At 34.9% G+C, this 16326-nt stretch overlaps 2 protein-coding genes, 1 non-coding gene and 1 pseudogene across 3 annotated transcripts; 3 read left to right on the top strand and 1 right to left on the bottom strand.

The window, feature by feature from the left end:
• Nucleotides 1-3733: 3733 nt before the first annotated feature.
• On the top strand, nucleotides 3734-6159 carry LOC105177063 (receptor-like protein EIX2; annotated as a pseudogene).
• A 101-nt stretch (nucleotides 6160-6260) lies between these two features.
• Nucleotides 6261-6421, bottom strand: LOC148784501 (U1 spliceosomal RNA). Its single transcript, XR_016063872.1, has one exon. It is a non-coding gene; the product is annotated as a U1 spliceosomal RNA (small nuclear RNA).
• Nucleotides 6422-7569: 1148 nt separating this feature from the next.
• Nucleotides 7570-8064, top strand: LOC105176854 (pectinesterase inhibitor-like). Its single transcript, XM_011099789.3, has one exon. The coding sequence runs from the start codon at nucleotides 7570-7572 to the stop codon at nucleotides 8062-8064; it is 495 nt and encodes a 164-aa protein (XP_011098091.1).
• Nucleotides 8065-13861: 5797 nt separating this feature from the next.
• On the top strand, nucleotides 13862-15969 carry LOC105177064 (pectinesterase inhibitor-like). The gene is made up of 2 exons (XM_011100086.2): nucleotides 13862-14352; nucleotides 15837-15969. The coding sequence occupies exons 1-2, from the start codon at nucleotides 13862-13864 to the stop codon at nucleotides 15967-15969; spliced, it is 624 nt and encodes a 207-aa protein (XP_011098388.2).
• Nucleotides 15970-16326: the final 357 nt, after the last annotated feature.

Below are 16326 nucleotides of genomic sequence, written 5' to 3'. Positions count from 1 at the left end.
CAATTAGGGACAATTAATTAGATAAATAGTTAAGTAGAACGGCTAGTCTACAGTCTACTATACATATAGCCGTTTGAGCAATTATGAGCAAAATCCACTCATTGCCAGTAATTCCCACAAGGATTATCAGACCGTTGGCATTAATAATAATTAAAAAATCTACCAAAGCAGCAAACCAACTTCGGCCAGCACCACTCTTTTTCTTACTTTGATGTAATCAATGTAACCCTTTTGGCCTGCACTTTGTGTATTTATATAAACAGCCAACCCGTCTGTAATAACACACACAACACACACACACACACACACTGTTTCACAGTCTTTCACACACACACAGAACTGAAGTGTATACGAAGATGAGGAAGGTTTGGTCGCTGAGAGGAGTGAGCAAAGAATGGTGGGCATTGAAGGGATTGAAGACAAAGAGGATGAGTTTTCAAGTATGGATAGTGGATGATGTAATTTTCAAGATTGTTTATGTGGTTGAAGCCATTGTTCTTATCTCCACCCTCTGCTTCTTCTACCTTTGTTGTGGCTGTCACATCTAATTCTTTATGTCTTCTTTCATTCTCTGTATATGTTAGGCCTCTTCGGATCAAATCTTTTATTCCAAATTTTATTACATTTTTTATTTCATTTTATATATATAAGTTCACGACATTTGAATAAATATAATTTTTTGCTATGATCGATATAAAAAAATCATAGTGGATATAATTAAATTAACTATGATCCTGCAGCAGCATTAGCGATTATTTCTGCAAGTGAGTTAAAATATTAGTCATAGCTAAAACTTATGTAAATACTGTGGCCATCGCTACAAATTATAGCAAATAAAAATTTAAGTTTTCGCTTTAATTTTATTTGACAGTAAAAATAATATTGATTTACCACGATTTTTAAGTCGTGATCATTTATTATGTGCGAAAAATATAATTTTTTTTAAATAAAATTAAATCATGTAATTTTCATAAACAAAGTGTGTGTATATATATATATATATATTAGTATTCTGTGATAATTTATACTTTTGTTTCAATTATTTTGTATAATAAATGCATTTTTTTGTAGTGATAATTAGCAAAGTTATAAATTATGAGATATCAATTACAATGTGTGACAAATGAACACTTGCACATGATTATATATTATAATAGAAACATACAAATAAATATAAAAACTTACCAATTCTTTTATGAATAAGAATACGAAAAAAGTCGTTATTTTGAATTAAGTTGTATAAGAAGCTGATCATAATAATATATAAATGTTAAACAAATATTATGTGAAATAAAATAAGATGATTATAAAAATATATTATAACAAGATAATGGTATCATTTATTTCAAGTTCTTGCATCTATCAACGACAAAAAAATATAAAAAAAAATTGATAACCAAGAATTAATTAACTATTTGATCTTATTTACATTATTATACATATATATATATATATTATACAATAACAAAAAAATATTCTAATTGTTATTATTGTCTTCAATATTAGTTTATGTATTATCAAAATTTTTGTATTACATGAAAAGTTTTAGTATATTATTGTAGTTGTTGTTCTTATAATTATTTTTACTTTCGCATTTGAACACGGTTTATGCTATTTATGTAAACAGAAAACAAACTTGATGCCAAAATACAGTTTTTTTTTTTTTTTTAATAGCCCAAAATTAACCCACCCCACCCCTTAACTCGCTAATTGCGATGTGATTTGTGTTGGGTCGATGAATTGTGATAACCTAATAATTTTGTTGAACAACCCTATAGTTTATATTAAGAGCTTACTTTTACTTTCACATTAAAGTGTCTGTGCGTGTGTGTGTTTTTTTTAATTTTATTTTGACTGATCATAAAATTTAGGGAAAAAAATTGAAATTTGTAAACTTTTATTTATTGTTATATTATTGATATTGAAAGTTATTAATTCAGTTGAATAGATAATTATTTCAGGTGAAGTTTTATTTTAGATAATAAATTTTGGTTTGAGATATATATAAAACAATTGTATATCTACATATGTGTATATAATACAAAAGTGTGAAATTTTTTCCATGCTTTATATTTCTTTCTTTTTTGTGATGAACATATCCTTTTCATACAATAATGTATTATAAATTTATATGTACAAATAAATAATTTTATAGATAGTTTTTATAATAATTATTGTTAATTACTTAGTTGAATTGAGATAGAATTTTAATAAAATTAAGTCATAATAAAGAGTTTTATTCATATTCCACAGACAAGCACTATTCCATAATTGAAACTTTGAAAAAGCTTCCCTTTAAAAGAAAAAGAAGCAATAGGCAAGACAATTTCTCACTAATTCTTTGTTATCATAGTAATTTAGATTAACAGTATTTGTAATATTAATTTTATTTTTACTATATGATTGGCTGAGTCATGTTAACGTAATATTAATTATGTCGTACTGAAAAGGGATTATTTATTAAAAGACAAAAAACCCTTCATTAAGGATAAAAAGGGTATTTTTGCTGAGGATCCGCGTACAAAAGTGCGGGTCGGGTCGCTGGAACCTGCCCCGTGGATCGACCCGTCGGGCAGAACAATAGCACGCCGTAGGATTAGTAGACGAGAGCACAAGATTGTGATACGTGGCTGTGTCTACAGTGTCTAATACTGACCCTATAAATACCCAAGATCTGATTCCATAAGAGGTACTGGCATTTAATGCACTCGACCATCTTAGATTCAGATCGCATATTTTTGTCTCGACCACCAACTAACTTGGGCATAGGAGAGTTTTCGTCGGGGACGAACCCAACTAGCCTAATTTATTTGTCTTGTCCTCAAGCCCCATTCATAGATTCGGGAGATGACGTGACCTAGTCGAATTCACTGGTTAGATTACACATTCGGAGCCGAATCACGTACCTAGGATCTAGTTAATTATTGAGATACTTAAAGAAGGTGGTTTTGTCAAAAGAATTAAACAATAGAAAAAGTAACATTTTTGGTAAAATATTTGTGTAGATAGATGTATATTGATTTATCTTCTTTACTTTCAACTTGAAAGCTGAATCTTGATAATGTTGCAAGTATTTTACCAGAATCTTAATGGAGATTAAGAAAAAACAATTGATTTGATATAATTTAAATTTCTAATAAATAATAGTAGAAAAATAGGAGTAATTTGAGATTTTTAATTTCTTTTTTACCTTTTTTGTGATGCATGCCTGGTAAACTACAAAAAAATTATTTTATTGGGACACGAATATTTGGGACTACTAACATCTGTTTAAAAAATAATTCCAAATTGGGATGATTTTGGGACGATTTCAGACAAATTTATAATGGCAGATTTTGTGCCTGTATGTACGGTCCCAAAATAAAAAGTTCATCACAAAATACGAAAAATGAGCACCAGTGCCAAACCTTCTAAAATACAGTCTCAATCTTTTGGTGGGTAATAATTTGATGAAATTTGGGAAGACCTGTTCGCCGTCCCAATTTTTGGATGATATTTAGGGCGACTTAATATTTATTTGGGATGGTTAGCTAGGGTGTAAATAAGTTGAGCTCGACCTTTTCTGGCAAGTTCGAGCTCGATTTTGAGTTTTCTGGCTCGAGCTGATTTTTTTTTTATTATTATTATTAGATTAAATTATGTGAATCACCAAATTTTTACATAAATTTATAAGTAATAAAGAAAACTACATAATGTATATTATATTATAGATATACCAAAACAGATTGCAAGACTAGGCTTCACATCAGGAACCTGCAATGGCTTTCTCGACTGTCTTAAAGTACTTAGACTTGACAGGAGTAAACATTAGTGAAGCAACTACCTGGTTGCAAGTGAAGAACAATCTTCCTTCTCTGGTTGATCTACACTTATCCAGGTGCGGTCTAAGGCTCATCACTTCTGTTGATTTTGTTAATTTCACGTCTCTTCGTGTTCTTGATCTTTCTGGCAACAATTTCAACTCCTTTCTACCTTATTGGGTTCAAAAATCTTGGCAATTTGGTGCACTTTAAGTGATTGTGGGCTTTATAATCAGTTTTCAACCACCTTGCAAAATATGACAAGACTCAGATATCTCAACTTGTCTTCCAATAATTTCAATTCCACCGTCCCCAACTGGTTCACCAGATTTAGAAATCTAGAGGTTTTGAGTATTGAAGACAATCTTGTTAGAGGTGAACTCCCAAGTTCAATAGGCGATTTGACATCTTTGGTGACTCTTGACTTGTCTCAAAAATCAACTAGAGGGAATGTTGCCAGAATCTCTCGGCAAGCTTTGCAGGCTCGAAGAAATTTATTTGTCTAGAAACAGGTTTTCGGGAGACATACAACAGGCTTTTACAGGATGCATCTCAAGAAGCTTGCCATTCTTGTACTTAGGATCAAATAAGTTTTCTGGTCAGATACCGAAGAATCTTGGAGAACTGTCCAAATTACAAGAACGAGACCTTGTTGATAACAATTTTTCCGGGCCATTGCCTGTAAGCCTTGGACAACTTCAAGAGTTAGAATACCTGGTGATATCCCTTAATTTGTTAGAAGGATCTGTGTCTGAAGCACACTTCAGAAACCTGTCAAGATTGAAGATACTTCGGGCTAATGGAAACAAGTTGATTTTCAAACCAAGCAGAAACTGGTCTCCCCCTTTTCAACTCAGAGGCTTATCTCTGAGAACATGGCAGCTGGGGCTAAAGTTCCCCATTTGGATTAAACATATGAGACATCTGAACTATTTGAGCCTCGCAAGAATGGGAATAGTAGATGCCGTTCCAGCTTGGTTCTGGACTTCAACCTCCCAACTGAGGTACCTAAATCTCTCTGGGAATCTAATCCATGGAAGAATTCCAAGTTTACTACATTTTGGTGCTGATTGGAACGTAGCGATTGACCTGAAGTGCAATCTCATCAGCGGTCCATTACCGCCCGTTTTTTCCAATATATCAATGCTAGATCTCTCCACAATAATATTTCAGGATCTATGCATCATTTCCTCTGCAGCAACAATGCCTGGCACAAAAACATGCTGGAAATCCTGAATCTTCGCAGCAATAGTTTGTCTGGAGAAATTCCAGATTGTTGGATGACATGGCCGTTGATAAGGGTTCTAAGATTAGATGCAAATAGGCTGACAGGAAAAATGCTGAGCTCCATCGTATTCTTGACTAGACTCCAATCACTGCATTTGCATCGCAACAAACTCTCTGGAGATATGCCATTCTCTTTACAGAAATGTGCTGATTTGATGGTCCTAGATTTTGGCCGTAATTAGTTGACAGGACGTATACCAGAATGGATAAATCGGCTTTCCAATTTGGTCGTCTTCAATCTTCGCCTAAATGAGTTTCAAGGCAATATTCCGCCTAAACTGTGCCATCTTAGTTCTCTTCAGACACTAGACATGGCAGGAAACAATCTGTCCGGAAGAATACCAAGATGCTTCAACAATTTCAGCATGATGGCAGGAAAGCAGCGTCCAACTGATCAAATATACTACTCAACAGAAGATACGTTTGGTGGAGTTCCTGATAGTCAATTTCTAGTGCTGAAAGGAAGATTTAACGAGTACAGTAACATTCTTCAGTTTGTGTTGACCTTGGATCTCTCAGACAACAGCTTATCTGGATCGATCCCTGTCGAAGTAACAAGGATTGTCCAAGTTCAGGCACTGAATCTCTCTAGAAATTCTTTAACTGGAAGCATTCCGGACAGCATTGGTGGCATGGTACTGCTCGAATCACTCAATGTTTCCAGGAATCAGCTCTCTGGTGAAATCCCATAAAGCATTTCAGGGCTGACATTTCTCAGTCACTTGAACTTGTCCTATAACAACTTGACGGGACGGATCCCATTAGGCACTGAAATCCAAGGTTTTGATCCATCCGTCTTCATTGGAAACCAGCTCTGCGGACCTCCCATGTCAAAAGATTGTAATGATATTAGGGAAACAACTAATATTGAATACAATGATGAGAGAAATAGATCTTTACTAGGAGAGCGATTCGGATTATTCCTAAGTGCGGCGCTCGGATATGTATTTGGTCTTTGGGCAGTTCTAGGCCCTTTGTCCCTGAGCATGTCGTGGTTCCTGACAAGCATAGGGAATTATATTTACTATGTATGGTTCAAATTCTTGCAAAGGTAAAGGAAAAATTACACACATCTCCACTGAATGTTTTTGTGGCTGCTGCAGTATATCTCATTGCACCAATCCATTAGATAAATTTAAACACTACATGTACAAAGGATTGAACTAGAATTGGGCAGGGGCCGCGCGAACGCAGGCCCCCTCTACCACAAATTATGACGTAGGCTCGACCACTTGGGCCGACCTTAGGCGGGCGCCCCTCCCAAGTGCAATGAAGGTCGCCAACCTAGGCCATGGGCCTTGTTGATCACCCATCGACCCCGTCCAGGTAAGTATGGAGCTTAGACCACCTCATTCTCCTCATATTCCCTGCTCGCCCCTCCTCAATACATTTCCATTTCGATGTGGGACATTCCACTCCAGTACACTTCAACACATTGATCACAACAAGCGGTTCAATATGAAATTATTTTAATTTATGAGTAGTTTCTTATTGCTTCAACATGGGCTAAATATAAATACATGACCTACTATTAAATTTTCTCAATTCAACTTTGAAAGTTAGTAATTTTACCTAATATTGACATGACCAACGGCTCGTCATTTCTTTTTGTTGTGAATTTGCAGCAAAGTATCGACATATCATAATACTTATTAGAATATTTTGACTATTTACAGGCTGGAAGCCTAATATCCATAATGAGAAGATGACATTGATTTCAAATCATACTATTAATATACTTCATTAAGGAGATAATACGAAAATAATCACGAAAATAGTCCCTTTTTTCTCAAGAAAATATATATTAATTTATCAAATCCATCTCAAATAAGGCGATAGTGTTGATTTATTATTGAGGTTAGGAAACTTGGATTAGAAGAGTTATGCTAACTCATAATTACAACTAGTGGAAAGCGCACGTTCGATATGCATGAAACTATAATAATATTTTATTAAACTATTGATTTATTATAAAATATAATTAATTAAAATAAAATAGAGAGAATAAATGGATGAAAGAAAATCCATATATATGTAAAAAAAAATAAAATTATGGATGCGTGGGATAATAAGTGGGAAGAAATAGTAATTATTCAATATATAAAATTAAAAAACAAAATAAATAAATAAATTTTAAAATAAAATAAAAATGAGATACCAAAAAACAAATAAACTCAAAAATCACACTTTTCATTATATATAGTATAGATTCAACAACATGCTATCAATAGTTACCCTAACAAGAGATGCTCTCATCCATTCAATTCAATGTGAAGACCATGATTCACAAAATGTACCACAAATTTTTCTGAATTTGGGCATATTCTACGGATGCTCAGAACTTCCTTACATGTTCTACTCTACCATCTATATAAAGTACCATTCCACAATGTACAAATAGGAGTGAAAAAAGAATTATTACAATTGTGCGCGCACACACACACAAATAAACTACGAGGAATAAAGGAGAGAAAAATCAATCATGGGTTCACTGTTGCCAGGCTTTGTTTTACTATTATTACTCTCCCTCTCTCAAGCTCATGATGTGATAGATGATGTTTGTTCCAAGTCAGAGAATCCATCTTTGTGCACCAGTATTTTGAGATCCGACCCGCAGTGTTCTGGAGCACAAATTCATAAATTGTATGAAATCTTTGTGAAGAAAGCAGTACTCTCCACCCAAGCAGCTTTAGAGGTGGCTAAATCATATAGCAGTGGCGCAGATAAAGCAAAATGTGATGTGTGCGCCAAGTCTTATACCAATGCCATCAACAGCCTTAACAGTTGTCAGCATTTGATAAACACGAATGATAGGGCCAGCATCACTACTCTGCGTACTAGATTGACGACAGTTAAGACTGATGTTGCGACATGCGACAATCAATTTGGGGAGAGCCAGCCGTTTATGTTGAAAGCAGCCAGCCGCTCGTGCCAAGAAGTAATCTCTGTGCTTTTAGCCATTTCGAACCGTATGTGAGTGAAAGAGGAAGAAGTGTATAACAAGAAGCAATAAGAACACGACTGCATGAAAATATCCAATGATAAATTGGATCTAGAAAGAAATAAGAGAACCAACTAAGACATTTTCTTATATGTTTAGAGTATTAAGTAATATATGACCAAAAGTGAAAAATCGTAACGGGTAGTATTAACAATAGTTTCACAATGGCTATCGGTTGTCGTTTCAATCAGTCATATCTACATATTATGACAAATACGTGACCGTAGCCAAGAACTATGTTAAATACTTAGACCATAGTTAAAAGGCAAATATTAATAAATTATAGTTCATATTTAAATTTTCTAGTGGTTTGATTGGTCGTGGTTGGTATTCCTGATTTTACCATGATATTTAAGTTATATTAATTTCTAGTGTAGACAATAATTATTTATTTTTTATTTTTCTTTGTAGTGAATATCATGTATTTGATATTTTTGAAATTTTAAATAAATATATCTTTCTGATTCATCGTGTTGTTTATATCTCCATTCAAGTGGTTACTAAATAATATTTCCTAGAATAATTTTTGGGTGACAAAGCGTGTTTTAGCGTAAACTATAGATTGGATCAAACACATTTTGATTATCTAATTATGATAATCTTGTTCGCCAAAAAAATATTTATTTTCACAAAGTTTTCTGCAAATGCTTAATAAACACTTATATAATTAAAAACTAGATTTATAGCACTATTAAATAATATTACCAATAATAATTAAGGATAATGTTGTAATATTTACATATAGGAATGATATATTCAGATCATAAATAGAATTGATTATGCTTCAGAAATTTCGCTAATATTACCAAATTATTCTAGCTCGCAGTGTCTGATTGTTTGAAAATGAGTTGCTCTCGCTTGTTCTCTTGTCACTTGAGCTCTCATCCAATTCTCGTAAAACTCGAATTTCGAATTATTGATGCCCCTTGATGAAGATAGAATAATGTTTTTATTATTATTTTTTTTTATAGAAAAATCTCATTATTTTATAAATCAACTGTTGGGTATAGATCGGTCACGACTCCAGCAATATTATAGAAATCAAATAGTTTTACAAATTTCTATGGGTTGACGAAACCCTTATACAGATTTATTACAAGCTTTACAAATATAAAGAATAATACCAAACTTAAACCTAAAAACTGCAGTACTAACGATAACATATGCATATAAACAGAAAGCAATAAGATAGGCTCAGATAGCCTAGATCCAAGGCCACAAAGGCCAAAGGCCAACAATCCTTAAAATTTCATGGTTGCTAAAAGATCACAGAGCCACAAAGGCAAGCCACCAAGGTTTTATACCACTGAACCACCAAGGAAGGCCACAAAGCCACAAAGGTTATTGTTTTAACCTTGAGCCTTCAAGTTTAGGACATGAAGAACAAGGTCAGATGATGAAAAAGAAAGGGGGAAGAAGATTATATCTTCTTGTTTCGTTATCTACCGAACCATTTCTGCACCAGCTATTTAAAGAGATTGGCCATTAAATGGCAGGAGACAAACATCGGAGAAAGAAATGATGGGACGAAAAACCAGAGGTGAAGGGGGAGAACCCAAAGGGTCAGAGAGAAAACTAGACGACGCTGGGGAAATAGGGTTAAGGTTATAAGGGGAGAGAGAGAGAAGAGAGAAGTATTTAAAAGGTCAGCAAGTGGGCAAAAACCTGATGGGCTGGGAAGGCGGGTCAGGCGGCCCAATTAGGGGATTTGGGCCTTGTGAATATTTAGCAGTCCAAATGAATTCCTTAGGCCTAGGGCATTTTGGTTTGGGCCATTTTATTTACATTTTCCACCTTGGGCCAAACCTAGATGGTGAATCTTAAAGGCTTTCATCACTGCCAGTACTTCGGGTCCCTTTGCTAAACTTGCAAGGAAAAGTCAGGATACAAGGTAGTTTATAAATTAAGAATATCAAGGAAGTTTTTAAAATTTTCAATGGATAAACACTTAGTGCTCATGTCAGCTGGATTTCTTTAGATTTAATTTTTTCCAGACTAACTGTATCTTGGTTAACAATATCTCTAATAAAATGATATCTAACATCAATGTATTTTGTCCTATAATGAAAGACAGAATTTTTGCGTAGTTAAATTCCTAATTGACTATCAGATAAAACTGTAAGTTTTTTTTTGGGTAAATATAAGTTTAATTAATAAAACAAGATCGTACAGTACAACAGTGCTCAACTGGTGGTTTCTCCCTCGACAGGCCAAGGGATACACCATAATCTATATAACGCACATGAACTAACAGAACGAGATAAATTAACACTGATAATCCTCTGTCTAATATCTTCCACAATAATAATGGCTATTATATTCGGTGGTCGCTCCATATGCTCAAAGCGGCTCAAATTTCGTTTCCTCCAAATGTGGTAAATGCAAGCAGCCAGGAGTGCACGATAAACCAAGTTAATCATATGTTTTCCTCTCCATTTCCTTGCAACCCACTCAACGTCCCGTGACCACTCTCTATTAGGCCATTCAAATCGAACAATCTGCCGAATCGCTGTCAAGCAGCTTCTGGCATAACGGCATCGAAAGAATAGATGAGTATTTGTTTTCATTGCGCCCTCATCACATAATATACAGACGCCAAGATATGATAGCCATGGTTTATTAATTATGGATAGTTTCGCCAAAATCGCAAGCCATAAGATGAAATTATGCCTGGGGATCTTCAGAGAACCCGAGAGTAGTAAAGTCCAACCTACCTTGGGTCCTGGTAGGTCCAATAGCCTGTAAAGAGATGCAACTGTAGGTTGTCCCGTCTCAAATCGCCAAATAATGCAATCTGTCTCGCCATGAATTATTGACAATGCATGCAAAATCTCCAAGCACTCAATGTCCATAACGAGAGGCCAATGCCATTGCCCCTCTATAATAACACTGCTGAGCTTGTCCGTCATCTGAAGCCCAAGCGTACGTGGACCCTATGTGAATCTCTCAATAAAGGGACCAATGTGCTGCCATGGATCATGTCACAGATAAAATTAATTCCCATCACCAATCTGATAGTCTACCATCGATCGAAGCAAGGGGCGTAGACGAAGGAGTTTCCTCCAGCCCCACGAACCACCATTGTCAATGACCGTCCATACAGATTTATCACGTAGCCGCCCATTATATAACCATTCTACCCAGATTGATGTTCTATCACATCGAATAACATCACATAGCTTCTTGCTCATCAAGGCACGGTTTAAAGTAGCGATGTCCCGTAGGCCCTGACCCCCCTCTGATGCCGGCCTACAGACATCCCTCCATGCTACTTTGGCATATCCACTGGTTCCTGTGCCCTTCCACAAAAAAGCTCTCAGACGCTTTTCAATCTCTCTTATAACACCTTTAAGTAGGATAAATGCAGAAGCCCAATATATACTTAACGCCATAAGAATTTAATAATCTGTACCCTCCCAACATACGATAATCTCATTCCTTCCCAACCTTTAGTGCGTCGATCAATTTTCAATAATAAAGACTAGCAGTCTGTTAACGATAATCTAGAGGAAAGTAGAAGAAGTCCCAAGTATCTCATCGGAAGATACCCTTCCTCGAAGTCGAGCATCTCTAACAGCTGCTCCCGTATCTCTTGTGCAGATCGAAAGATGATAAGATGACTCTTATGCACATTAAGCCGGAGACCTGACCAGGAGGTGAATAGGTCCAACCCCTACTTAAAGACCCCTATAGAGTCCATATCAGCTTTGCAGAACAGCAACAGATCATCTGCAAATTCAAGCTGAAATAATCGAGAAGGCTCACATTTCCAATGAAAAAAAAAATGCTTGTCCTAATCAATCATCTGCAGAAGAATCAAATGCAGAACTTCCATTACGAGAACGAACAGGTATGGCGATAAAGGGTCCCTCTGCCGTAGCCCTCTCGATCTAGTAAAGAAACCATGTGGTTTCCCATTCAGCCCGACGAAAAATGAGGGTGTCGTGACACACTCCTCTATCCACCTAATAAACGTAGTCGGGAATCCAAACAGGTGTAACATTGCAAGTAGAAAATCCATTCTACCGTGTCATAAGCTTTTCGGATATCCACTTTTAGTGCACATCTACGAGGTAAGTGTGCCTGGTTGTAGCCTATAAATAGTTCTTGTGCTAACAGTATATTGTTTTAAATACTACGACCAAAAATAAAGGCAGCCTGACAAGGGCTTATCAATTTATCCAACACCCTACTCAACTTTTGCACAATAAATTTGGCAATAATCTTATATAAAATATTACAAAACGAAATAGGACGAAAATCTGTAAGTTTTTTATTTAGAAAATCAATTTCTTTAATAAAGTGAAGGTTTAATACTTGTAGTTTCTTATTGCTTCAAGAGGGGTAAGAAACAAATACACGACAAATACAAATTTTAAATAGAAAGTCCTGACTAGTAAATTTTTCTCCATTGAAATTTGAAATGTAAGTGATTTTTCCTAATGTTGACATGACCAAGGGCTCGTCATTTCTTTTTGCTGTAAATTTCCAGCTTTTTGAGATGTCATAATGAACTTATAGTAGAGTATTTTGACTCTTTTCATGGAGGTGTAAGCCTAATATCGATAACGATGAGATGACAATCATCTCAAACTATAGCATTATACTATTCATTGAGTAGAAAACATTTTCTTCGTATGTCATGAGGGTAAAATGCATTTTACCCTTGTGTTTTTGGAAAAAAATATCTTTCTGTATAGAATAAATTAGGAAAAATTTTTCTTATAATTTTCAAAATATAGCAAAACATCCTCTCAAATCCTACTGTGAATCACACACGCCCTTCATGAGACTTGGGCTTAATTTACCCTATGTCACGAAAATAGTCCTTTTTCTCTCAAGAAAAAATATATTAATTTATCAAATCCATCTCAAATGAAGTAAGGGACAATCACACTTTCCTCCCCTGATGTTTGGTGGAATTACATATAGACTCTTGTAGTTTGAAAAATTATATCTAGCACTCATGAGGTTTACTTCTATCAACAAATAAGTCCTTCGGTTAGTCAAAATTCACTGAACTTGCTTATATTAATAAAAAAATTGAAAAAAAAAATTATATTTACCCCCAATTGATTTATTACTAATTTATTGCCAGTCAAATAAATCTTTTTATAACCAAAATACACTCGTAGGTCTTCACGTGTTAATGCATGTGAGGAGATATATCTCCATCGTTATGAGGGTAGTTTAGTCAGAAAAAAATTGTTTAATCTGCTATAAGTCAATAATAGTCAATCAAATGTAAATATCAATTTTCATTCAATTTTTTTGTTAATATCAACAAATTCAGAGATTTTTGACCAACAGAGGACTTACTGTTAGACAGAAACAAACCTCAAGGGTGTTAAATATAATTTTTCAGACCACATGAAATTTACATATAACTACACCTCAGGAGAGGGAAGTATAACTATACCATAAAGCGACGGTGCTAATTTCTTATTGAAATTAGGAAACCAGATTTAGAAGAGTTATGCTAACCCATAATTACAATCTAACACCATGCTATCAATAGTTACCCTAACAAGAGATAGTCTCGTCCATTCAAATTCAATGTGAAGACCATGATTCACAAAATGTACCACAAATTTTTCTGCATTTGGGCATAATCTACGGATGCTCACAACTTCCTTACATGTTCTACTCTTCCATCTATATAAAGTCCCATTCCACAATGTACAAATAGGAGTGAAAAAAGAATTATTACAATTGAGTGCACGCACACACACACAAAACAAACTACGAGGAATAAAGGAGAGAAAAATCAATCATGGGTTCACTTTTTCCAGGCTTTGTTTTACTATTATTAGTCTCCCTCTCTCAAGCTCATGATGTGATAGATGATGTTTGTTCCAAGTCAGAGAATCCATCTTTGTGCACCAGTATTCTGAGATCCGACCCACAGTGTTCCGGAGCACAAATTCATAAATTGTATGAAATCTTTGTGAAGAAAGCAGTACTCTCCACCCAAGCAGCTTTAGAGGTGGCTAAATCCTATAGCAGTGGCGCAGATAAAGCAAAATGTGATGTGTGCGCCAAGTCTTATACCAATGCCATCAACAGCCTTAACAGTTGTCAGCATTTGATAAACACGAATGATAGGGCCAGCATCACTACTCTGCGTACTAGGTTGACGACAGTTAAGACTGATGTTGCGGCATGCGACAATCAATTTGGGGAGAACCAGCCGTTTATGTTGAAAGCAGCCAGCCGCTCGTGCCAAGAAGTAATCTCTGTGCTTTTAGCCATTTCGAACCGTATGTGAGTGAAAGAGGAAGGAGTGTATAACAAGAAGCAATAAGAACACGACTGCATGAAAATATCCAATGATAAATTGGATCTAGGAAGAAATAAGAGAACCAACTAAGACATTTTCTTATATGTTTAGAGTATTAAGTAATATATGACCAAAAGTGAAAAATCGTAACGGGTAGTATTAACAATAGTTTCACAATGGCTATCGGTTGTCGTTTCAATCAGTCATATCTACAGATTATGACAAATACGTGACCGTAGCCAAGAACTATGTTAAATACTTAGACCATAGTTAAAAGGCAAATATTAATAAATTATAGTTCATATTTAAATTTTCTAGTGGTTTGATTGATCGTGGTTGGTATTCCTGATTTTACCATGATATTTAAGTTATATTAATTTCTAGTGTAGACAATAATTATTTATTTTTTATTTTTCTTTGTAGTGAATATCATGTATTTGATATTTTTGAAATTTTAAATAAATATATCTTTCTGATTCATTTTGTTGTTTATATCTCCATTCAAGTGGTTACTAAATAATATTTCCTAGAATAGTTTTTGGGTGACAAAGCGTATTTTAGCGTAAACTATGGATTGGATCAAACACATTTTGATTATCTAATTATGATAATCTTGTTCGCCAAAAAAATATTTATTTACACAAAGGTTTCTGAAAATATTTAATAAACACTTATATAATTAAAAACTAGATTTATAGCACTATTAAATAATATTACCAATAATAATTAAGGATAATGTTGTAATATTTACATATAGGAATGTATTCAGATCATAAATAGAATTGATGACGCTTCAGAAATTTCTCTAATATTACCAGATTATTCTAGCTCGCAGTGTCTGGTTGTTTGGAAATGAGTTGCTCTCGCTTGTTCTCTTGTCACTTGAGCTCTCATCCAATTCTCGTAAATATCCAATTTGGAATTATTGATGCCCCTTGATGAACGTAGAATACTGTTTTATTTTTTATATAGAAAAATCTCATTATTTTATAAATCAACTGTTGGGTATAGATCGGTCACCAAGCTCCAGCAGTATTATAGAAATCAAATAGTTTTACAAATTTCTATGGATTGACGAAACCCTTTTACAGATTTATTACAAGCTTTACAAATATAAAGAATGATACCAAACTTAAACTTAAAAACTGCAGTATTAACGATAACATATGCATATAAACAGAAAGCAATAAGATAGGCTCAGATAGCCTAGATCCAAGGCCACAAAGGCCAAAGGCCAACAATCCTTAAAATTTCACGGTTGCTAAAAGATCACAGAGCCACAAAGGCAAGCCACCAAGGTTATATACCACTGAACCACCAAGGAAGGCCACAAAGCCACAAAGGTTATTGTTTTAACCTTGAGCCTTCAAGTTTAGGACATGAAGAACAAGGTCAGATGATGAAAAAGAAAGGGGGGAGAAGATTATATCTTCTTGTTTCGTGATCTACCGAACCATTTCTGCACCAGCTATTTAAAGAGATTGGCCATTAAAATGGCAGGAGACAAACATCGGAGAAAGAAACGATGGGACCAAAAACCAGAGGTGAAGGGGGAGAACCCAAAGGGTCATAGAGAAAACTGGACGACTCTGGGGAAATAGGGTTAAGGTTATAAGGGGAGAGAGAGAAGAGAGAAGTATTTAAACGGTCAGCAAGTGGGCAAAAACTTGGTGGGCTGGGAAGGCGGGTCAGGCGGCCCAATTAGGGGATTTGGGCCCTGTGAATATTTAGCAGTCCAAATGAATTCCTTAGGCCTAGGGCATTTTGGTTTGGGCCATTTTATTTACATTTTCCACCTTGGGCCAAACCTAGATGGTGAATCTTAAAGGCTTTCATCACTGCCAGTACTTCGGGTCCCTTTGCTAAACTTGCAAGGAAAAGTTAGGATACAAGGTAGTTTATAAATTAAGAATATCAAGGCAGTTTTTAAAATTTTCAATGGATAAACACTTAGTGCT

Source organism: Sesamum indicum, linkage group LG13 (assembly GCF_026168435.1).
Source record: "Sesamum indicum cultivar Baizhima isolate 11 linkage group LG13, ASM2616843v1, whole genome shotgun sequence".
Lineage (NCBI taxonomy): Eukaryota > Viridiplantae > Streptophyta > Magnoliopsida > Lamiales > Pedaliaceae > Sesamum > Sesamum indicum.
Note: the sequence above shows the minus strand (reverse complement) of the source record. Positions and strands in the feature narration are given on the sequence as shown.

Bases quoted from the DNA above. Each gene is read 5' to 3' on its own strand.
- LOC105176854 (XM_011099789.3), top strand. From the start codon at position 7,570: ATGGGTTCACTGTTGCCAGGCTTTGTTTTACTATTATTACTCTCCCTC.
- LOC105177064 (XM_011100086.2), top strand. From the start codon at position 13,862: ATGGGTTCACTTTTTCCAGGCTTTGTTTTACTATTATTAGTCTCCCTC. The intron at 14,353-15,836 runs GTGAGTGAAAGA...TTTCTGCACCAG, and splicing joins TTAGCCATTTCGAACCGTAT to CTATTTAAAGAGATTGGCCA.